This window comes from Rhinolophus sinicus, linkage group LG01 (genome assembly GCF_036562045.2).
Source record: "Rhinolophus sinicus isolate RSC01 linkage group LG01, ASM3656204v1, whole genome shotgun sequence".
Classification (NCBI taxonomy): domain Eukaryota; kingdom Metazoa; phylum Chordata; class Mammalia; order Chiroptera; family Rhinolophidae; genus Rhinolophus; species Rhinolophus sinicus.
This window is the reverse complement of record NC_133751.1, coordinates 68,566,936-68,591,667: the sequence shown is the minus strand read 5'-3', so window position 1 is coordinate 68,591,667 and position 24,732 is coordinate 68,566,936. Positions and strand designations below refer to the sequence as shown.

The 24,732-nt window shown below is 38.9% G+C and overlaps 1 protein-coding gene across 6 annotated transcripts in view; it reads left to right on the top strand.

Moving 5' to 3' along the window:
• Positions 1-24,732, top strand: part of SIDT1 (SID1 transmembrane family member 1) — an 88,423-nt gene that overhangs the window by 40,051 nt on the left and 23,640 nt on the right. For all 6 annotated transcript variants that reach the window (XR_012496291.1, XM_074331830.1, XM_074331829.1 and 3 more), the window contains 8 exons: positions 41-142; positions 1,063-1,146; positions 2,832-2,919; positions 4,135-4,206; positions 4,577-4,670; positions 10,697-10,740; positions 23,131-23,202; positions 24,582-24,727. Coding sequence is in view for 5 of the 6 variants with exons in the window: in XM_074331830.1 (XP_074187931.1) it covers positions 41-142; positions 1,063-1,146; positions 2,832-2,919; positions 4,135-4,206; positions 4,577-4,670; positions 10,697-10,740; positions 23,131-23,202; positions 24,582-24,727 (702 nt within the window). In the remaining variant the exon portion in view is untranslated. The remainder of the gene's footprint in view (positions 1-40; positions 143-1,062; positions 1,147-2,831; positions 2,920-4,134; positions 4,207-4,576; positions 4,671-10,696; positions 10,741-23,130; positions 23,203-24,581; positions 24,728-24,732) is intronic.

Here is a 24,732-nt window from a genome sequence, read left to right as displayed (position 1 = left end):
AGATATTAACAAATCATGTCTTTCTTTTTCTTACTCTCAGTATTTTCTATACAAATTTCCTGAAGATGTGGACTCAGTTATTATTAAAGTTGTGTCTGAAATGGCTTATCCGTGTTCTGTTGTCTCAGTGCAGAATATCATGGTGAGTCTTAATAACTTGTCAGCTTTCCAATATGGAGCATTATATTATCCCAGGATAAATGACAGAGAAGAGTGGAGGAAACGTCTATGTATCTCCTGCAAAGCTGCTAAATAAAAAGACCAGTATTTGTGCACACAAGTTGGCAGTCCATGTTTGGAGACATTGATTTGGGGAGATAGATAATCATTGACTCCTCACCAAAATAAACAAAAGAAGGAAGGGTAGCAGGGAGGGAGGGGTGATCATGACAAAATACAAGGAAGACAAAGTTGTGGACTACAGGAAAAAAAATAGAAGCCTACCATTTGTTCTGAATTTTTAAAAATGACAAAAACTGTATGATTTCACTCATGTGGGGAATACAAAACAAAGAAGTAACAAATTAACTAACAAAACAAAATAAAGCAAAAACAAACTCACAGATACAGACAACAGAATGGTGGTTACCAGCGGGAAAGGGGATGACGGAGGGGAAATTGGGCCAAGGGGGTCAAACATGCAGTAATGGAAGGAAACTAGACTTTAGGTTGTGAGCATGCAACAGAGTGTTCAGATATCAAATTATAATGTTGTATACCTGAAATTTATATAATGTTATTAACCAACGTTACCTCAATAAATTTAATTTAAACATTTTATTGTAACCTTAAGCCCTTTCTGTCTCATAAGGTATTCATTAAAAAAATGGAAAGGTATTATAAACTTTAAAACAACTTTTCAATTATCTTTGATATAAAGTGACCTTGACTTTTGAGGACAAGGCACCACGTTTTAGGAGACTGTTTCATGACTATTCTGGGGGGGAAACGTTTTGTGGTCTATGGCTTAGTAAAGAACCCCCTGCCCTATATGTGTGGTATGCACATGACATGATATGACACTAGTGATGCTTTCCTTTTTATCCCTCGTGTCCATTTCAGTGCCCAGTGTATGATCTAGACCACAATGTGGAATTTAATGGTGTCTATCAGTCCATGACCAAGAAAGCTGCCATCACATTACAGGTGAGACATCACTTCTGTGGTCACTACTGCCAATGACAGTATGCAGTTTATATACATTTACCTACTGGGGCAGCATCCAAAAGGGATTGCCATTCACTGTGTGCCTTTCTGACTGATTTGAAAACAAAGATTGCTATGCCTGAAATCAAAGCCTGGGCACCGGTGGACAATGCTACTCTGCCCCATGCCCCATTCCGCCTGGGGAAGTCTTGGGAACCCATGATGCAGTGAGTCATATTCGTATAGCTGACAGATTGCATAGAGAGGTAAAGGCAGAATATTTCAATCTTCTCGATGGGGAATGCCAATTTAGGGTAAAGTTTGTCTGCTCCATTTAAAGCCATTGAATATAGTCTAATAATAATCTGTACCACGGTAATACGGAGCAAAAGAGAACTTCAACTCTGGACAGAATGAACTGGTTCAAAGGAACATGAACCGCATTTGTGTCGTGGTTTGCCCTTTTGGTAGTTGTAATTCAATTATTATTTTCATGGTAATTTTACAGCAAAAATATACACCCATGCCACTATGTTTTCCAAGAGATTCTGGCCCTGACTTTCGGGTGATGCTTACTTGAGGTAGCTATAGTACTTGATAACAGACCACTTGATCTGTTCTCTAGGGTAAGGTGATACTGTTTGTTGAATAACAGCAAAGAATGAAGAGAAGTTCATTATACTTTAGGTATCAGACCTTAAAACTTCTATCAGTTAAGCTTTAATTTTCTAGTGTCTCATTTAATTTTCTAGTGTCTCAGATTTGATACTCCAAATATCTGCTCTTGTTTTTAGTGTTTATTTCTTCCTTAGCATCCCCGTATTATATCATCCCAAATAAAAAAAGGACAGAAAAATAACCATAGTGGAGAACTCAGATTTTCACATCATCCAGGACACTAAATCAATGAAGTACAAAGCATATCAATACATCTCTACTTTGAGTGTGTTTGGCAATAAATTGTTACTTCTCCTTTGGGCCCATGATTCAGTTTTGTGCCATTTTCTCAGTGGGTTAAGCATGATACCAGAAATTTGGGGATGACAAAAGAAGACAGAGGTGTAGAAATAGAATAGACCTTAAAGATCATCTTGTGAATGCTTCATTCATGGATAAGGAAACTGGGACACAAAGAAGCACACTTAAAGGAAATCAAAGCCAGGACTATAACTCTGGTCTCTCGACTTGTCTTTACCTCCCTAACCTAAATCATTTATTCAACTGCAGACAGTATGATCTTTTAGGAAAGTCATTGACCATTAGGTTTTAAAATAATGAAAACTTAATATAGTGAGTTTAAAACTGCTTTAAAAAATAAAGTTTATTAATTTTAAAAACAATATACAAGTACTAATTATTAAACATAGGCTGTTGACGTATTATTTAAATGGCGCCTGTTATAGTTTTAAGTACTCAAGTGGGCACAAGATAGATTGAAATTAGAATAGTGCATCTATTTATTTTAATTTCTTGGATGTAGCAATTATTTTATTGTGGATAATCTGGAGTAGATCACGGGTACATGAAAGTCCTTTCTAAGAAGTTAGGAGGCAGAGGTGAACTTTACTTTTCTTCTTTTTCCTCATCCTTTCTACCCCCATCCCACTGCCATGGACTTTCCCTCTTCTGTCTTTCTTATCATAAGAACACAAGAACGTATCATAAGATTGTTATGTCTTACACAGAAGAAGGATTTTCCCGACGAGCAATTCTTCGTGGTGTTCGTGATAAAGCCTGAAGATTATGCTTGTGGAGGATCTTTCTTCATCCAGGGTAAGAGATAGTGAGGAATACTTGGCTACTTAGAAAAACCTGATGAATGGGAATGGAAGAGAAACTAAAAGCTCACTTTGGCCCCTTATGAGCATTTTTAGTTGCCACTAAGTGAGGGTCATCTGCAGTGACGTGGCAAAGCAGTCTGAGAGGTACTTGAGAAAAAAGCAAAGGAAAGAAAATGATAGAGCTAAAGATATGAATGATGCCACAAAATGTCACTTATTGCATCTTTTCAGAATCTTGTGCTCCCTCAGACCATATGAGGTTGGCTCTCAACAAATATTTACTGCTATGAAGGAATGATTTTATACAGCAGACCACGGTCCATCTTCTAAGATCATTTTGGTAGCCAGAGGTAATGGAGTCACTTATATTTATCAATACTTATCATTTCCACAAGGATGAGCAAGGAAAATTCAAGTTCTCAATTCTGGTTGCCAAAATTGTACCTTGCAAGATAGTAAGAAAGCAAAGTAGGACAACTTATCCCAACGACAGGGGTTGTGTGAGCTCTGAGGCATAGTACAAATGGTTATGGGTAACTACCCACTTACCCAGTAACTACCTTGGGAATGGTAGAGGCTGTTGATTGAAAACACAGACCCCCAACTGCTGATGAGCCTTATGTGATCAACACAGAGCGTGTTTACTGTTGGGTATTTAGTGAAACTTCTGCTCATGTGTTCTTTAATCTCTTAATTGCAAAGCTCTAGAATTTTGCCAATGTCCAATGTTCTCTGGTAAACTACAAGCTGTTTAATGACTATGTAAGAAAAAAAGAATCTCACTGACTAGAAAATGCAAACCAAAAAATGAGGTAGCTTCCTATTTTTGCAGTTGTTTTCTTCAGATGTCTGTGGCATATTGGGCCTCGTGGATATCAGGGGAAGGGTCAAGCCTTTTTTGGTCAAGAAAGGAGGCTGCAGTCTCATTTCCCTCAGTTACTGCCACCAAAATGCACCCAAGCAAAGGACAAATTGACAGTTTAACCAAAAGTAATTGCAGTTTAAAAAGTTAAAAATAATTGCAAAAACCGCAATTACTTTTGCACCAACCTCATAGATGGTTTGAAGATTTGGGGTTAGATTTTCCTCAGTTCTTGCTAAAAGAAAATTCAGCAACCAGAGTTAATCTTGGACAGTTTGTGATCAACTGCTCAGATGAGAGGCCAAGAGCATAGGATCTGATCCGTTTTGTCTTGTTCTTTACCAGGAAAGGGAAACCAGACCTGGAATCTACAGCGAACAAAGAACCTTAAAGTGACCATTGTTCCTTCCATTAAAGGTCAGTGCTGGCTCTAGGATTCAGTGGAGAGATTCCTTTGTCAGGAAGTCGATCATATAATTCAATGCTAATGTCATACTTTCAAAGAAACATCATAAGAAAACTAATATTTACCTTAGAGATAGAATAGAGAATGACAGCATTTTGTTAAATCCCTTCCAGAAAGAAAGGGAACTCAATTAGAAAGCTGAATACAGGAAATCTCTCCCCAGTTTCCACTGGGAAGTCATCACTGTGAAAGGCAGTCTTTGGGGATAATGTCTGGGTGACCTCCAGTAGCCTTGCTGCTTCAAATAGAGCTATCCCAGGGCTTAAGAATGGGCATGACAGAGATGGGTCATCCTGACTAAAGCTGTTTCTCTTCCCTCAGAATCCATTTTTGTGAAATCCATTCTTCTCAGCTTCTCCATCTTTCTCTCCTTCTATTTGGGATGCCTGCTTGTGGTGCTTGTTCATTATATCAGGTAGGTCAAGCGTTTCAAGAAGCATTAACCCCCCTTGCCTGTGTCTGCTTAGTAATTAGAGAATTAGGCTTTAGAGTCATATTGACTGGATTCAAGTCTACCTCAGCCACTAACTGGCCATGGGCAAGTTACTTAACCTCTCTGTGTTGCAGCTTCCGCATCTGTAAAATGAGATAATAATTTACTTTATAGAATAGTCCAACTGCAGTGTTTATGTCAATGTTCTGCATACAGTTAAGGGCTGGTAGAGTGTTGGTTATTTTTGTAGGAGTAATGTTAGCAGAAGTTAGTTATTCATAGCAGAAATAATATGCTTTGCTATTACATTGCCAAGTGCTTTCTTACTGTTGTAGCATCAATTTTCCAGTAAAATATCCCTTGAGAGAAAAAAAGAAAGGAGATAATCGTGCTGTAATTTGACCAAGGAAATTTCCCTTCCCAAGAGTTTGGAGCCCCCATAAAAACAAGCTCCAGTTTTTCGTTGCCGCTCAGCAGGCCTGAACCTTGAGAATTCTGTATTGGTTGTGGTCTCTGTGAAACAACTACAAAAGAATGGCAGGAGGTTTACGATAAACAGATGTTCTTTCTCCGTTTGAACGTGCAAAAAGAAAACAAAGCCAGCATCGAGTTTTCAGACTGCTGGGCAAGACCCCATCATGGCTACTACAGTGATACAACTGTCTCAGTGATACAGGCCTACCTCTGATTCGAAACATAACTCCCTTTTTTTGACCTTTATGAAGCTTCTCAGTTAAGAAACTGACTTAAAAAACCCGGGGATTATATCTGGTCATATCTGGGACAATCTGAGCACCAAAACAGTTGAGGAGAAAAGTGAATTATAAGTAATTGAGAAAAATAGAAATTCATGAACCATATTAATAAAGGAAAAATGGGAGGGAGGGAGGACTGACCTAAATCCCTGCAGACATACACCCCATGGATTCAACAAAGTTACTAAAGCAGGTGCACATTAGGCAGGGGAGCCATCAGCAAATACTGACTATAGAAAGGAGGACTTTTGTCTACAGCACAACTCCAAAAGCTGATGCAAATGAGGAGAGAATGCTGGACTTGGAAAATCATCATTTTGCATAGATCAGGTTAAGAATCATCAATGGATACTAAAAGTAGGAGGAACATCTGATGAGGATCGAGATATTTACATGGTGTTAAAGTGTATCCCCACAAATGGCTCAGTAGCTGTAAAGGAAAAATAGTAACCATACAATGAAGAAATCAAACAATTGACTGGGTGATCAAAGAATAAAGAAAAGATGGACATGTGTGCCTCCAGATGTGACATTCTGAGAAGGACACGACATCATTTATACAATAATCTAGCTAGGAATGCATATTCTGAATATAATCATAAGGAAAAATTAGACAAGCTCAAGACGATAATCGTTCTATTAAAATGTATCATAAAACACAAAGAAAGGCTGTGGAAGGAAAATAAGAAATATGACAACTAAAGACAATACCTGAGCTCAGACTGGATCTCTTACTAGAAAAAAACTATGCTATAAAGGACATTATTGGGTCAATTGACAAAACTGTAATACAGAGAATAAATTAGAGAAGAGTATCATATCAATATTCAACTTGCTGAATTTGACAACTATACCACGGTTATGTAAGAAAAAATCTTTGTTCTTTGGAAATATTTAGGCATAAAAGTTCATGACATGCAATTTACTTTCAAATGGTTCAGAAAAAAAAAAAATATATATATATATATACACACACACACATATCTATGGAGAGAGAGAGAGAGAGCGAGAGAGAGAGAGAGAGAGGATGATAAAGCAAATGGGGTGATGTTAACGATAAGTGTATATGGGTGTTTTATATTCTATTCTTATTCTTACAGCTTCTCTTTAAATTTGAAGTTATTTTCAAATAAAAAGTTAAAAACAAAAACCTCAGTATATAGGCAAATATTATACCTGGAAAGCATAATTATCAGCTCAGTCAATTCATCACATCATAATCACTAACGTTTAACAAGTACCTGCTCTGTGCCAGGCACTATGCTGAACCCTCAGAGCAAATTATCTCATCTATTGCCCCACAACAATGGATACTGTTATTATCACCATTTGACAATTAAGGAAATTGAGACATAGAGAGGTTAAGTAATTTGACCAAGAATTCACAGCCAGTAAATTAAGGAGCTGGGAGTTGAACCCAGGAAGCTGGCCCCAGTCCGGATCAAGAAGACCAGACCAAAAGCCTGGCACCTCAGGCTGGATCTGATTGAAAAAGGGTCCAAAAAGCTCCCAATTTTGACTTGGATGAGCCCCAGTGTCATGGAAAAAGAAGTTTATCTATTCTGCCTCTCTTAGGAAGACTGTCTCTCCTCCTGATGTTTTAGATTTTAGAAAATAGGATTTCACCTCTTTGGTTAGCTAGCACACATAGTCGATAAACAAACAGACAAAAACATTAGTTAATAGCTGGATATCAATCTCTCTAAAGTTATTATTTAGCCTACTGAGGCGAGCACAGTTTTTCAAAGTTGTGGTAGCAATCTCTGTTGAAACCTCTAGCTGCCAGATTATTTTGCTACAGTCAGTGGCACAAGCGAGATTCTTTCCAAATATAGACAAACTGAAAATAGAAATCTGGAGATGTAAGAACTATTTGGCATTCTAAATAGGGGAATAGACTGAGGAAAAATGCTAACGGAACTTTTCCTTCATTGAACTAAGCAGAAATAAAGTTTTCTACAAAACCAAATGAATCCAGTCCTGGAGCATAATGCCAGTTGCTCAGTATCCCTTGTACTTTATTATTAATATCTGTGGGGTTTTCGGCACATGCTATAAGATCAGGATGAAAACTGATAAACATGGCCCCTGCCTCAGGGAGTTAAGACTCCAAAGTGTCTTTATGCTGTATTGGCTTGAACACATGACTGAACATCATTCCCCTCCCATACCCCAGACCCAATCTATTCAACAAGTATTTATGGAGCCCTCACAATGAATGTACAGGCCCTGGACCAAATACTGCGTATGTATTCTCTTATTCATTCCTTTCAACCCCCCTGCCAGACTTTGCATTCAAACTGCATGATCCTGGATGTTCGTCCTTCCCTCGATTCTTGTATTAGTCATCTATTGCCACAATAATGCTGCATAAAAATCAACCACAAAAATTTCAATGGCATACAGCAATAATTATTTGCTCACAAATCTATGGATCTGGATGGTTCAGCTAATCTGGACCGGGCTCAGAGATCTCAGCTGGGTGTGGTCATAGAATGCAACCAGCGGGCAGGTCATCTAGGAGCTAGCTCTTCCAGACTACCCTTGCTCACTTGGCCTCTCATCCTCCAGCAGGCTAGCACTGGTTTAGTTAATCTCCAAGAGAGAGAACAGAAGAGTGCAAGGCTTCCTTAAGATGTAGGTTCAGAAATGGCATGGTACCACTTCCCTCTCATTCTATTGGTCAAAACAAGTCATGAGACCAATCCAGATTCAAAAGTTGAAGATACAGACTCTACCTTTTGATTGAGGGAAGTAGACACAAGATGAGGTATAGCCGTTTTGCAATCAGTCTAGCATAGCTTTCATTTACTTTTTTCCCCTTTGCTCCCTGGCTACTGCCTGCCTCACCCTAGAACTGACTCTAGGTGGTAAACACACAATGCAATATATAAAGATAATGTGTTGTAGAATTATACACTTGAAACCTATATAATTTTACTAACCAATGTCACCCCAATAAATTTAATAAAAATTATTTTTTTAATTTATCAGCTCCAAAACCTAGGGCAAATGTGGGTTAATGTGGGTTAAAAGCCTATTAATAAAAACACACAATCCAAATACATCATCTTTTACAAGTCCATATAATTGTTAGCCAGCTAATATCACTAAAATCGTTTTAAGAGGGGACTTCATTAGAGCTTCCTTTGCCAGCTAGACCAGTCAGGCCAAATTGTAACTCCTCACCATAATGATATGCCTTGTTCATTCAACAATTCAGACCTGCTGAAACCTTCATTTTAGCCACATAAGACTCATTTTGGAATTCTGACATATAGAACTGTAAGATCATAAATTTGTATTGTCAAACCACTAAGTTTCTGATAATTTGTTATGGCAGCAATAAAACGCATGGCATTACTCCCCAAATTGATCTACAAATTCAACACAATCCCTTTCGAAGTCCCAGCTGACTTTCTTATAGAAATTGACAAACTGATCCTAAAATTTATATGTAAATGCAAGGGATCCAGAAAAGGTAAAACAATCATGAAAAAAGAACAAAGCTGGAGGTCTTACATTTCCTGATATCAAAACTTAATACAAAGCCACAGTAATAAAAACTCTACCACTGACCTAAGGAAAGACATATAGATCAATGGAATAGAATTGAGAGTTCAGAAATAAACCCTTACATTTCTGGTCAATTGATTTTTGATAAGGGTACTAAGACAATTCAAAGGAGAAATGATATTCTTTTCAACAAATAGTATTGGGACAACTGGATATCCACATGAAAAGGAATGAAGTTGTACCACTACCTCATATCACGTTAAAAAATGAACTCAAAATAGACCAAAGATCTAAATATAAGAACTGAATATATAAAGAAAAACGTAAGTGTAAATCTTGTGACCGTGGATTAGGCAATAGTTTCTTAGATATGACACCAAAAGCACAATTAACAAAAGAAAAAAATAGATAAATTGGACTTCATCAAAATTAAAACTGTGGTTTTAAAAGATATTATCAAGGAAATGAAAATATAACACACAAAATTGGAGAAAATGTTTTGAAGTCATGTATCTGGTAAGATCTAGTTATCCACACTGTGTATAGAATTATTACAACCCAACGATAAAAAGAAAAACGACCCCATGTAAAAATGGGCAAGGAGTTTGAATAGACATTTCTCCAAAGAAGCTATACAAATGACCAATAAGCACATGAAAAGATGTTCAACATCATAAGCCATCAGGACAATGCAAATTAAAACTACAATGAGATAGCCCTTCATATCCATAAGGATAGCTATAATAAAAAAATTTTAATGGAAAATAGAAGAGTTGGTAAGATTGTGGAGAAATTGGAACCTCCACATTGCTAGTGCGGATGTAAAATAGTTCCTGCTATGAAGCTACTGTGAAACAGTGAAGTATAATAATAAGTTTGGAGAAAAAGTTAAACATAGAGTTACCTCATACCCAGCACTTCTATTCCTAGGTATATACCCAAAGGAATTTAATCATGTATCCACACAAAAACTTGTACACAAATATTCATAGCAGCGTTATTCATAGTAGCCAAAAAGTGCAAACAGCCAAAATGCCCATCAATTATAAATAAATAAATATGGTAAATCCATACAATGAAATATTATTCAGCTATAAAACAACTGAAGTATTAATTCATGTACCATATAGATGAGCCTTGAAAACATTATGATAAGTGCAAAAAAGCCAGTCAAAAAAGACCACCTCTAGTATAATTCCATTTATATGAAATGTCCAGGCAAATTTATAGAGACAGAAAATACATTAGTGGTTGCCAGGGCCTACGAGGAGCAGGGAACGGGGAATGACTGCTAGTAAGTTTGAGATTTCTTTGGAGGATGAAACATTCTGAAATTAGATAATAGTGATGGTTGCACAACTTTGTGAACATACGAAAACTCATTGAATTGTGCACGTTAAAGGATATGTGAATTTCATAATATGTGAATTATCTGAAAACAAATGAATCTGAAAATAATATATTTATGTATGTATGTATGTATATGCCTAGGAATACAACTGCTGAATCCTATGGTAACTCTGTTTTACTGTTTGAGGAACTGCCAGACTGTTTTGCATGTGGCTACACCATTTTACAACCCCACCAGCAAAGTATCAGAATTCCAGTTTCTCCACATCCAAAGGCCTATTTTTAAGAGATCCTAGTAGACAAATCTGCAACAAAGTCTATAGAGGACAAATATAAAAAGCTGAGAGTCCGCTGTCTTAGGAGCATGTGTATGTGCTTTTTTTGCAGGTTTCAGAGAAAGTCCATCAATGGAAGCTTTGGTTCCAATGATGGTAAGAAAAAATGCCTGGTTTCAAATCAAAATGATGTCATGTAAATGGTAACATCCCATTTGGTTCTTCTTTTGTCTCTCTGCCTTTTGTAATTCCCAAACCCTCCCTTGATCCCTATCTCACAGAGTGGTCTAAACTGTAGTCTTTCTGTAGAAAGCAGAGCTCTGTGAGAATCAGTTTTTATAGCTGAAAATTACTGACATATGGAGCTCACACTGGAAACCTTTGCTTGGAGTGTCCCTTGTAATTATCCACAGCCCATTTATCAGTCTTTCATCTTTTATAAATGTTTAATATTTTCTAGGATATAAATTGTTCATACCTATCTTATCCCAAAGCTGATTCATGAACAATATTAAAAATGTATTGTGTTAACTATAATACAGAGTATACTTTTCCCAAATTAAGATGGAAGCTTTTTGTTCAAGTATCTAGAAAACTGAAATATTTGAGACTAGCAAGTATAATAGAGTATAGTATAATAACTTTGGGAAATCCAGAGTAATTGATTATCCAACCATTGTAATATGCCCTTTTCTCCACTCTGAAAATTTGAACAAAGGAATTCTTGCCCAATCTTTTTATCAAAACTTTTCTTAAAAAATTAAATGTCTTTATTTTTAATTAAGACACAATTGATATATCACATTGTATAAGTTTCAGGTGTATAACATAATGATTCTATATTTGTGTATTTTGTAAAATGACCACCACAATAAGTCTAGTTACCATCCATTACCACACATAATTACACATTTTTTTTCTTGTGATGAGAACTTCTAAGACCTACTCTTTTAACAACTTTCAAATGTACGGTACAGTATCATTCACTATAGGCACCATGTATACATTAAGTACTTATGACTTACCAATTTTCTAACTGGACTTAACTCTCAGGACTTACTAATTTTATAACTGGAAGTTTGTACCTTTTGTAAATGTCCTCATTTTTGAAAAGCCTAAGTCAGCATGAGTTATACAGTGCTTATAAGCCACTTGGCCTCAAGTGATCGTTTGGAAAAGGAATGATGAAGTGAGACTTGATTGCTAAGTCACAAGCAGCAGATGTTTAGTTTTGTGGTTTTTACACTAAAATGATCCCATGGAATCTTAGAAAGACACAAATTGACCCCCTACCCCACCCAGCAGGAAGATTTCTCCCTGCTGCTTCTCCTGCCTTCCTTTGACTTTTGTCTCCCTTAATATCAGCATGTCTGTACTTCCAGCCACCCAGGCAATTTGTTTTAATAACCTTCAGCCACCAATATAAAAAACTGTAAACGGGCACCTGCTCATACTCTCTTTAAAGTGCTAAGTACTACTTTCCCTTTGATTCATGAAATGTTTAAATAAATTTGTCTGCTCTCTAGATCTCGTCTTTTTCCCTCCAGTGCTCCCCAAGCCTCGCACTTGTTTTAGGCCGACTTAGACTTAGAAAGCTTGATTGGTTGGAGCCCATTGGGTGCTCTGTTATTTTCATTGTATGTGGAAGTCACTCTGTTATTTTAATGATAATCACAGGAACGTCATGTTCAGAAGTCTGTCCTGAACAGTGACGCGTGGGTGGACAGAGCTGGGACTTGAGCCAGAGATTTGTCCAAGATGAAGAAGGCTCTGAAAATTAGCTAAGAACTAGAGGCACCCTTCGGATGGCAAGAAGAAATGAATGAGTGACCAAAAGAAAAGGATAAAAATGCATCAATTAGGATTCGTGTGGCTGCAAGTAGCAAGAAAATAAATCTCAAATGTGCCTAAATCATAGAGAAACTCATCCCCTAGAAGCGGAGCAGAAGGGTGGGTTTCAGGATTGACTGAGTCAGGTGGCGCTGGTGCTTTTCCCTGCCGTTCCCTTGGCTCCGCTTTTGCACCCAGGGCTGGTGGTGAGATGGACCAGGTTTACACCATCAACTGACAATGGCCAGAGGGAAGGACTTTTTCAGAAGCACCCAGCAACTTATTCTCATTTTATTGACCCAGAATGGGTGGTATATTTATTGTTAATCTAGTCCCTGCAAAAGAATATATTTAGCTCCATATCTATCAAGTCTACTTATAGAATTAGGGTGAGGTCATCTTTCTCTAAGACCAGGGTTTCTCAAAGCCCACATTAACTGACATAGTCCAGACAATTCTTTGTTGATGGGGGCTATCCTGTACATTGTTTAACTGAATCCTTGACCTCTACCGACTAGAATCCAGGAGTACACTTCTTCCTTATGACAACTAAGAGTCTACAGACATTGCCAAATGTCATCCTGGGGACAAAACAGTCCCCCCACCTCCCTACCCCCAGTTGACTTAAACACATAGGCTGCCAGGCACTGGTGAGGATACATAAACAAAATCCCAGCTAAACTAAGAAGTAGGGGATAAGAATGTTTACAAAGGACTTTGAAATAGGGAGGAAATAAGGAACCTTTGTAATACAGAGAGGCTACAGGGAAATATGACACGACCTCAGGTGTCATATGACCACTAGTGCGACAAGACTTACGTGATTTAAAACAAGAGCAAAGAAGATAGGCTCTGCCAAGAGAAAAACGAGTTAGTGACTCAAAAATATCAAACAGCACTGAGAAGCTAGCCTGGAGCAAGAAATAGAAGGGAGTGAGAGACCTTATCTGAAAGCTAATATGAGACATTCAGGGGAGTTACCTTTGGAGAGGAGAATATTCAGAAATGTCTTTCTCTCCCAGGGGCCAGCACCAGTGTGACTGTGGGGCTACAAGAAGTCCAGTAGCGCTCAGACCTACAGGAAATTGGTTGGCGGCTGGTGTCCAGGGAGATACTGGGAACAGTGTCTGAAAGGGCAATGGGCTCTCACCAGACTTGGCACGGTGTCTGCCCATATCAATGTGGAGTTAGACATCTGAGGAACTCAGCCTAATGCTTTCCATTTAGGTATAACTGAGGTGGAGGAAATGGAACCAGATCCTTATACGTTGCCAAATTGGTGGCAGCTCTGTTTTAGTTAGGTAATGACAGGAAGGCTGCAGGGGGAAAATCTGTCGGTTCCTCTGCATTTGTTTGTCTTTGATTTGTGGGCAGTTCTTCAAGTTGTATTTGAAAAAAATGTCAACATTGGCTCCAACTATGCAAAAAAAGAGAAAACATTTCTTGTATATTTCATGGGAGAAAGAAGGAGATGAGACCCTGGAGCCCAGGTGAAGAGGAAATGGCGTTGGTAAAGAGCTCCTTCAGTCCTTGAAGGGACTTTTTTCCTGTAATATGAATGGATGGACTCTGTAGTCTCCATTCATCACTTAGGAGTTAAGACAGCATCTCTGTAGTAATATGAGGAGTACTAGGAAACGTCCTGTGTTCTAAAATAATTTCCTCCACGGGCTCTGTCAGTGGAGAAACCCCAAATGTCACGTTATTGTTAAAGAGCCTGTACCGAAATTCAGTTACCAACTGGGAGAAGAGACTAAAGACACATAGGCCTCTGGGATCATAGGAGCCTGGGGTGCAGCATAAGAGAAGTTCCTTTTTTGTGTGAGACAGCTCGACAAGCCTGACAACTTGGTAGATTTAAGAACCAAATGGCCAATCAAATCCATCCCTAGGCAGAGCCATTATTGCATCAGCCTCTTAGCAAAGAGCAGGCTCCAGAAGGGATAAGGCGAGCAGTGTGTTGCATTTGGAGAACTCAAGGAGCACTGGCCGTAGTCAGGCTCTGAGGCAATGGGTCTCAAGCTCTAGTCCTGACTCTCTCTTTTTTCCAAATTGCCTTGACTTTTCTTGCCCAGTTTTTTCTGCTAGAGGAGTTTTATATACCTCTGCAAAGATTAATGGTTTTCTTCATTTTTCTCCTCAACTTTTGAAACAAAAAATGGAACTCATTGGGGTAGGTAGCCAATTGGCATAAAAATGAAATTTCCCGGGAGCTAGTTCACATCATTTCTGAGTCCCTCTGCAACTTCGCATCTCCTGAGTCCAGACACAAAAAGGAGCAGGAGAGTTATAAATGTGAAGTGCCTGAAAGACCCAAAAGTGCTCAAATGAAATGAAGTTTTTCTCCTCACATAGAGCATCTAACATAAAAAGCAAGCACACAAGTATATCCTACTCTATGATAATAAAGAAGACAGATGGCAAGGGCCTCAAGCTCAGAGAAAAAATATACTGAACAAGTTTCCTCAATTAGATAAGCTCATTCACAACCTTATATGTTTGCTTATTTTTAGCCAGAACATCTTGGTCTGTGCTATAAACTAATATTTTTGTGTTTGATTCTTCTTTTCAAATACCATCCACTTAAGCATAAATATGACTTGCCTTTTGGGACCACTGATCATATTTGAAGTTTGGGGAAAAATGCTTTAGTTTTTGCATTCTAAGAAGTTTTAGACATAAAAAAAAATTAACAGAATACTATTATCCCAGGTTGGCTAATCTCATATTTAAAATGTGCCTATAAAAGTCCACAGAGTTAAAACATTTTTATGTGCTGGCAATTGTATTGCACGTGAAAATCTTGATGCTTTTATCCAACACAGAACCACTGTTGTTGCAGTTGCCTCAGAATGAATAGGGCTAGCAGCTACATTAAAACCTGATCATGCTCAGTTATGAGCCAGAGTAGAGTGCAGAAATCAGTGATACATCCAAATCTGAACAGATCTACACAGCTGGCTTTTTCTTTTTAATGAAGCTGTTGCCTAACAATAGTTATTGTTTTTGTTTTCTCGCTTGCTTTGATTTTAGTTGTGTGTGTGTGTGTGTGTGTGTGTTTCTCTTTTGATTTCACACACAGATATGCACACATGTACACACACACACACACACAAAAAAAACATTGGGTCTCACAAACTGTGTCAACTTCCTGCCACAACTGAACTCAAGCATTTTCCTATCTGCACACGTCTACGTCCAATATCACAAGGCTTCCCAGTAACACCAAAATGCCAAAAATTCTGGGTTTTATGATTTTAGTGTCATTTTTCACTTACTACTCGCACATTTATTTTTTAATGAAATCTTAAATAAGGGATAGAGGTTAATGGGTAAAAATAGGGAGCTTAAGCTTGAAAAGAAAAGAAATGTGAATGACACAGAGGGAAATGAGACTGAGACTGTATCACCTGGGGATGAGACCAACACAGTGGTTTTTGTGAGACCCCCACCATGAACTAGACAGGAAGAAGACATGAGCATGACCCAAGCAGAAACCACTGGCAAGCACAGGAGCCAACCTAAAAAGCAAACGTTGTACTTGATACTTCTTTAAAATATGAGTTTTTGATAGTGGAGACGCAAACGAGCCTCAGACTCCTTGTCTCTTTTGAAAGTAACATCCTTACTGCTAGTTATTCATATTTTTGAAGGGGAAAATCCCTGGGTTTTTTGCTTGTTTGTTTGATTTTTTTTTCAATTAAGAAGATAAGTTTTAACTAAGCCCAGTACAATGAACCACTACTCATCCATTATCAGAGTGATTCTGGGCAAATTATGTGATTTCTCAGGGCCTTCCTTTTGTCATCCTGAAAATGATGATAACAATACTAACCATCACAGGCGCCAGTCAAGACAGCAAAGTAGATAACTGCTATGCTTACTTTCTCTCACAACCACATCGAAATTACAACGAAACTACAAAACAATCATCATTGAGAATTGCCTGAAATCTAGCTGAACTGAAGCCCTACAACTAAGGACATACAGAAGAAGCCACCCTGAGACTGATAGGAGGGGCAGAGATGTGGAACCAGCTGGTCCCACACCCGCATGTGACCATTAAAAATCGAGAGGAATATCTCCACTGCAGAGAGGTCCCCCTGAAGGAGCAAAGGGTCCCAGCACCATACCAGGCTCCCCAGCCCAGGGTTCCAGTGCCAGGGAAAGAAGTCCACATAACTTCAGGCTGTGAAAATTAACAGAGATTGGGTTTTCACAGTCAGAAGTTAGGGGACCATGCACGGAATTACTGACCAAATCACTGGCTCTGAGCTCCAGTGCTGGGGCAGCAGCTGGAGAGGAGACAGGGACATATGGGGTTTGGGGGGGTGAACTGAGTTGTCTTCCTCAGAGCAAGGACTGAAGGGGTAGCTTTCTCCCAGACGGAGGAGCTGGCAGAAGCCATTGTTCCTTTGTTGAGCCCTCCTTGTTCCCAGTGTGCAGACACAGGTGGGCAGCTATATCTGTGTCTCCATCAAGCTGGCTAATGCCATTGGTTCACTATGCCCTGCTGATTCTCTGAAACCATGCCCCGCCCAACTTTCAGACACCTCCAAGCCACTTCCAGTGGCTTTTTCATACAAACCACCTGCCTTAGCTCAGGCTGTAGACTTTCCTAGGGTCTCTTAAAGGTTTGCAGAACTCAGAAAAGCAGCATCTGGCTTGAGGGTGTCCCATAACTCTGGCTGAGCAGTCCTAAGCCTGGCATTAGTGACAGCTAACCTTGTTCTGCAATAGGCCTCTTGAAGCCCTTCCAAGCACAGCTCAGGCAGCAGCCATCTGCAGATTGTGTTGTGGCTCCTACTGGGTGGCCCTGGGTGGGGCATGGGCTGCAGCTGAACTTGACCTGCAGCAGAGCCTCTCTCAGGTGGCCCTGGGGCTGTCACACCCAGTGGTCAGCTTGAAAATAAGCTGGAGCATCACCCAGAAGCCTCCAAGGATGACACACCCAAAGGGCGGATTGGGCAGGCACCAGAGCCCTACTGAGGCAGATCCTGCTCTGTAGGGTCAGCCTCTGTACCACAACTCCTCCACTGTAGTCACGGCCAGTCCTCACAATCAACGAGACCGAGGGTCAATCCTTCCCATTAAAGTGCAAACAGCAACCAAGACTCAACTATAACAGGAGGGCGCACAAACCCACACAAAGGACATACCTGGAGTGCACCACTCAAGTGACCATGAAGACTGTGCCACTAGGCTCCACAGCACACCCACTACATAAGGTCACTCTATGAAGACTGGGAGACACAGCAGCCCTAACTAATACATAGAAACAAACACAGGGAAGTAGCCAAAATGGGGAGACAAAGAACATGTCCCAAATGAAAGAACAGCACAAAACTCCAGAAAAAAAAATAATAACAAGTAAAATGGAGAAAAGCAATCTACCAGATGCATAGTTACAATCACTGGTTATAAGGATGCTCAATGATCTCAGGGAGAATGTCAACAAAGAGATAGGAAACATAAAAATGGAGATAGAAAACATAAAAAAGAACCAGTCATAAATAAAAAATACACTAACAAAAATGAAGAATACATTACAGGGAATCAACAGTAGATTAGATGAAGCAGAGGATTGAATCAGCAATTTAGAAGATAATATAGCAGAAAACACGCAATCAGAACAGCAAAAAAGAATCAAAAAAAATGAGGAGAGTTTAAGGGGTCTCTGGGACAACATCAAGCATAGCAACATTCACATCACAGGAGTAACAGAAGGAGAAGAGAGAGAGCAAGGAATTAAAAACCTATTTGAAGAAATAATGACAGAAAACTTCCCTAACCTGGCAAAGGAAATAGATATACAAGCCCAGGAAGCACAGAGAGTCCTAAACAGGATGAACCCAAAGAGGCCCAGACCAAGACACATCATAATTAAGATGCCAAAGGTTAAAGACAAAGAGAGAATCTTAAAAGCAGCAAGAGAAAATTACTTAATTACCCACAAGGGAACTCCCATAAGACTGTCAGCTGATTTCTCAACAGAAACTTTTCAGGCCAGAGGGATTGGCACAAAATATTCAATGTGATGAAAACCAAGGACCTACAACCAAGATTACACTACCTAGCAAAGCTATCATTTAGAATCAAGGGACAGATAAAGAGCTTCCCAGATCAGACAAAACTAAAGGAGTTTATCAACACCAAACAAGTATTACAAGGAAACTTAGAGGAACTTCTTTAGGACTAAATAAATAGATATGAATAATAAAATGGCAATAACTGCATACCTATCAAGAATTACTTTAAATGTAAATGGATTAAATGCTCCACTCCAAAGCTAAGGGGGCTGAGTGGATAAACGAATAAGACCCTTACATATGCTGCCTATAAGAGACTCACTTCAGATTGAAAGACACATGCAGACTGAAAGTAAAAGAATGGAAAAAGATATTTCATAAAAATGAAAACAAACAAACAAACAAAAAGCTGGGGTAACCATACGTTTACCAGACAAAATAGACTTTAAAACAAAGACTACAACAAGAGACAAAGAAGGATTTAGTAATCCCACTTCTGGGTATTTATCCAAAGAAACCCAAAATGCTACTTCAAGGGGTTGTGCTCATTCATGTGCTCAGTATTATTTACAATGGCCAAGATATGAAGGCAAACTGGGTGTCCCTGAAAGGATGATTGAATAAAGAATAGGTGGTACAAATGACATATCCGATAAGGGGTTAATATCACAAATTTATAAAAAAAAAAAAAAACAAAGAAAAAAACCTCAACTCAACTCCAAAAAAACAAGCAACCCAATTAAAAAATGGGCAGAGGACTTAAAGAAACATTTTTCTAAAAAGGACATACATATGGCAAACAGACATATGAAGAAATGATCAAACTCACTAACTATCAGAGAAATGCAATAAAAACCACAATGAGATACCACCTCACTCCGGGCAGAATGGCTATCATCAATAAATCAACAAACAACAAGTGCTGGCGAGGATGTGGAGAAAAGGGAACCCTTGTGCACTGTTGGTGGGATTGCAGATTGGTGCAGCCACTATGGAAAACAGTATGGAGGTATCGCAAAAATCTGAAAATGGAACTACCTTATGATCCAGCAATTCCACTCCTAGGTATCGCTCCGGAGAAATCCAAAATTCTAATTCAAAAAAATTTATGCACTCCTATGTTTATTGCAGCACTATACACAATAGCCAAGACATGAAAGCAACCGAAATGCCCATCGGTAGGTGACTGGATTAAGAAACTATGGTACATTTATACAATGGACTATTACGCAGCCATAAAGAAGAAAGAAATATTACCATTTGCAACAACATAGATGGACCTCGAGAACATTATGTTAAGTGAAATAAGTCAGACAGAGAAAGACAAATACCGTATAATCTCACTTATATGTGGAATCTAAAGAAGAGAATAAGTGAATGAACTAATCAGAAACAGTTTTAAAGACATAGAGGAAAAACTGAGGGTTGCTAGATGGGAGGTGGGGTGGGGATAAGGGGGAAGGTGAGGGGATTAGAAAGCAATCAGTAACCACAAGATTGCCACGGGGTTACAAAAGTTAATTTGGGGAATGTAATCAATAATGTTGTAAAGATTTTGTAGGGTATCCGATGGACACTTGTCTCATTAGGGAGACCACGTCAGGGATGGTGTAGATGCCTAATCACTGCACTGTACACCTGAAGCTGAAGCTGAACAATAATCAATGTCAACTACAAGTTTATACATATATATATATATTCATATATATATGATACTTACAAGAAGTGGAGTACAGCATTAGGAATAGAGACAGTGGAAATGTAATGGCTGTGTGTAATGTCAGAGGATAGTGGATGGGGGGACAAGGGTTGACACAGTGTGAGGGATATAAATAATAACGTCTAAGTATTACTTTGTTTTGTGCACCTGAAACTAATTTTTTAAAAAAAGAATAGGTGGTACATATATACAATGGAATATTACTCAGCCATAAAAAAGAATGAAATCTTGCCATCTGCAACAACATGGATGGACCTGGAGGATATTTGTGCTGAGTGTAGTAAGTCAGACAGCAAAAGACAAATGTCATATGATTTCACTTATAAGTGGAATCTAAAGAACAAAATAAACAAACAAAACAGAAACAAATTGATAGATAAAGAGAACATTTTGATGGTTGTCAGATAGGAGGGGGATTAGGGTGTGTGTAAAAGGGGAAAGGATTAAGAAATACTAATTGGTAGTTACAAAATAGTCATGGGGATGTAAAGTAAAGCATAGAGAATATAGTCAATGATGTGGTAATAACTATGCATAGCGCCAGGTGAGTACTAGTTAGGGGGATCACTTCTTAAATTATATAAAGGTCTAACCACTATGCTGTACACCTGAAATTAATAAAAAATAATGTTGAATGTCAAAAAAAACTGAGTCAAAAAAAAAATAGTACCCACCACATAAGTTCTTGAAAAATTAAAATTCTTATGAAGAACTCAGAAGAATGTCTTACACACAGTAGGTTTTCAATAAACAGTAGCTAGTAATAATGATAGTACTAGTAGTAGCAGCAGCAGCAACTGCAGTTGTAGTAATAGTAACAGGAGCATTAGTAATAGTAGTAGTACTAGTGGTGATGGTAATAGTATTAGTACTTGTTATAGTCAATAGTAGCAGCAGAAGAGAAACAGCAGAAACTGTAAGCTGTAACTATGACAACATCTGTCCTAAGTCAAAAAGAGTCAGTCACATTGTAGACAACATCTTCCATTAACACTGTTACTGTGCTCAAAAGATTTAATCTCTCATACTTAAGAGTCTGAAAATAACCTGTTTCTTTGCTTTGAAGTTGGATGGCAAGCATAGATGGTGTTGACACCATGTTGCATGTTTATTATGAATGAACCCAATAAAGGCCAGGGAACATCTACTTTCTTTAAATAATAAGAAATGTATCAAGGGATCTCCAAGCCTAGGAACAATGACAGGGAGCCTGCATTCTGAGGTCCCTGGGAACAGCCCTGCCTGCCCAGAATGCTGCATGAGCCCACTGTGTTGCTGGCCAGCTGAGCCAACTCTTGGCTAAGCTACCAACGTGAGGAACGAAACTGAGTCTCCAAGGCCATCAGATTTGTCTCTCATCATCTGGCTAAATATTTTGAACTTGGGATTTAATTTTTTTTTTTTTCATAGAGGAAATGAATGGACACACAAAGAGTAAAAAACGATAAAGCCTGCAAAGTTAGTTTGCAAAACTGAATGTTTTTACTGCCCACCAGTGGAAATGAAGTTAGAGAGCTGGATGAAGAGGGTTCACTGTGACAAACAACGTATCGTTTGAGGCTTTAAGATTTTTCACATGTGTTACACACTGTAGCATTAATGTTAACTATAATGAACTATATTTTCAATGAAGAAATGGAAATATATTTACAGTGAGGATATTAAAGAATTTTCTCAGTTATTTGTTTTCACTGAAAATATATTTCCCTGTAATAGTACAAGAGACTGATAAGTTAATTCACAGACATTTTGCTTGTATTGTGATGCAAGCAAGCTCATCTCTCAGAAGGAAGATTTCAATAAGAAATTCCCACCAGCCCGACTACATCCCAGAATTTTGGCAAAGCTCAGGAGGCAGTGAAGAAACACTCTTAGGCATTTCCGAAGATGAGTGTGACTCCTGAAATACAGTGGTACGAAGTCAGAGAAACTGCCTGGTTATCTGCTCATTTGTGATTCTCTCTTTGTTCAGCTCCACTCAAGTCTCACAGATGGATAAACTCAATGGGATAGCATCTTGCCTAATAACCAATGAGAAGGTTGGGAGATATTTTTCTGTGATGCTTGTGGTGGGGTGGCTCCAGATGACACCCCCAGTCTCTCAGAAGAATGAGTTCACTCGCCCTGTTATAAGTTCTTCCTTGGAAAAGTTTGAGGAACATTATCTTCTAATCTATTTTTCTCTCACAGCCAACAAACCTTTCGCAACAGATACGCCTATTTTACCTCCTAAACATCCCTCAAAATAACCCGTCTTCCTCCACATCCTCAGCTCATGTTGTCATCATTTATTGCTCCAAGGAGTGCAGTGATTTCCTTCCTATCGGGGCTTATCCTGCCTGTGGTGAGGGAACTGCTGACTGCAATGAGAAATAAACCTCCAAATAACAGTCCCTTAATCATAGAAGTTGATTTCTGGTGTTTCTGTTCAGTGGTGGCCTTCCCCACAGTGTTTTCAGGACCCATGCTCCTTTGTTCTTGTGATTCTGCAATACCGTCAGGAGGGAATCAACAATTTTTTTTTTTTTCTAACGTATCAAATAGTAAATAGTTTAGGCTTTGGCAGCCACATAGTCTCTGTCACAGCTGCTCAACTCTGCCAATACAGCCAAAAGCAGCCACAGATGTACCTAAATGAGTGTGACTGTTTCGATAGAACTTTACATGTGAATACTGAAATTTGAATTTCATACAATATTTTACCTGTTGTGAAATATTATTCTTCTTTTGATTGTTTTCCCCAACCTTTTAAAAATTTAAAAACCATTCAATTCAAGGGCCATACAAAAAACAGGTGGCAAGCTAGATTTGGCCCACAGATCATAGTTTGCTGACTCCTATGTTAAAGTGAATATAAAATCAAATATAAAGTATTGTGGCCTGATGATTCAAACTGCTTAAAATTGTGTTCTTTTGTTTTAGCAACTGGACATAAAGTATACGCTTCTTTCTTTTTCTTTTTAACAGGTTCTGGAAATATGGCGGTGTCACATCCCATTGCTGCCAGCACCCCTGAAGGGAGCAATTATGGAGCAATAGGTATTTCCTACAATGAGTCCATTCATTGGAATTAGAAGTGTTTCCTCATTCTCGAGAGAATAGGATACAAAGGGGCCTCCAGCCACTACTAACTGAGAGAGTAGGCAACACAGTCATCACATAAGATTGTATTGCCTTTATACCATGAATTAGTTGGATGATCTGAAAGGTTCCTTCCAGTTCTAACTTTCTCCAGTTCGATTATTCTGTTTCTTGGATCTGCTAGCCACACATGAGCAGAATTCCCTACAATGGTTGCCATCAACTCCCCAGACCCCCACGGGGATTTTTTTCATACCCAGCCTGACTTGAGGACATGCAAGATGTGTCAGAGTCTCCTGTCAGAGAGCCCAACCTCAACTGACGAGCTGTTTCATTCTCAGGTTTCAGTGGAGTAAGGGCCATGAGAAGACTAAAGCTGTGCTGCAGGTGAACATGGCTGAAGCCTAACCATCTTTCATTCTGGCTAACTTCATAACTGAACCTGCTCACTGCCACCCGGTCATTCAGAGGGCAGCCCTCAGTGTTCATTACGTGGCCTGAAAGGAAGAGACTTCCTAGCCCCGTCTTGTTAGAGTAGGAATGCCTAGATGCTTCCATGCACTTCCGTGATGCTTACAGGCCTATGAACAGTGCACCTTCAAATGTCAGTGCAGGGGGACTGGGAATCCTGTATTCCTGCCCCATTATTCTTTGACTTTGAGAAGCATATGGGCTCAGTGCAGGCAGCTTATTTCTGGCTCTGCCAGAAAAGGGTTGTTTTTTTGTTTTTTGTTTTTTAACCATCTGAACAGAAGAAATAAAGCAGAAGGTAGGCTCGGCTCATGGGCTCATCAAGCTACACAAATTCCCATCTGCTCTGGGAAACATTCGCAGGAACACAAGGATTCTTCTTCCTGAGAATGTTGTTTTCTTTATGTAATCATAGACGTGGCATGTGGGGGATTTCTGTGTACAAATACTCTATCCACAAGCCATGCATAGCTGCTGAATACGTGTGTGCTTATACGTATATGTGGTAGATGCTATACATATGTGCATGAGTATGTTTATATATTTATGTTCATATTTTAAAATATGAAACATGAAATATAGCATATTGGTTTTGCATCTAATAGTTAACAGAAAAGATGCCTTTATATTCTTAATATGTATTCAGCCCTAGAAATAGAGAATTTAAATATAAAAATAGGAGATGAAGAAAATTAAAAATCTGCTGAGGAGGGAGTGAAAGGAAAATCATGTGTCGTGGGTAAGGAGTTAGTTTTTACCAACACAACATTTTCAAGAATGAGTCAGCATGGTGCTTTTTTCTGTGAAGAATGGACTCCATGCGTTCTTCTTGGCTTTGGAAGGCAGACGAGTGTTCTCTGTTTCAGACGAGTCAAGTTCCAGTCCTGGCAGGCAGATGTCCTCCTCTGATGGTGGGCAGCCATGCCAGTCCGACACAGACAGCTCCGTGGAGGAAAGTGACTTCGACACCATGCCAGACATTGAGAGTGATAAGAACGTCATCCGGACCAAGGTACC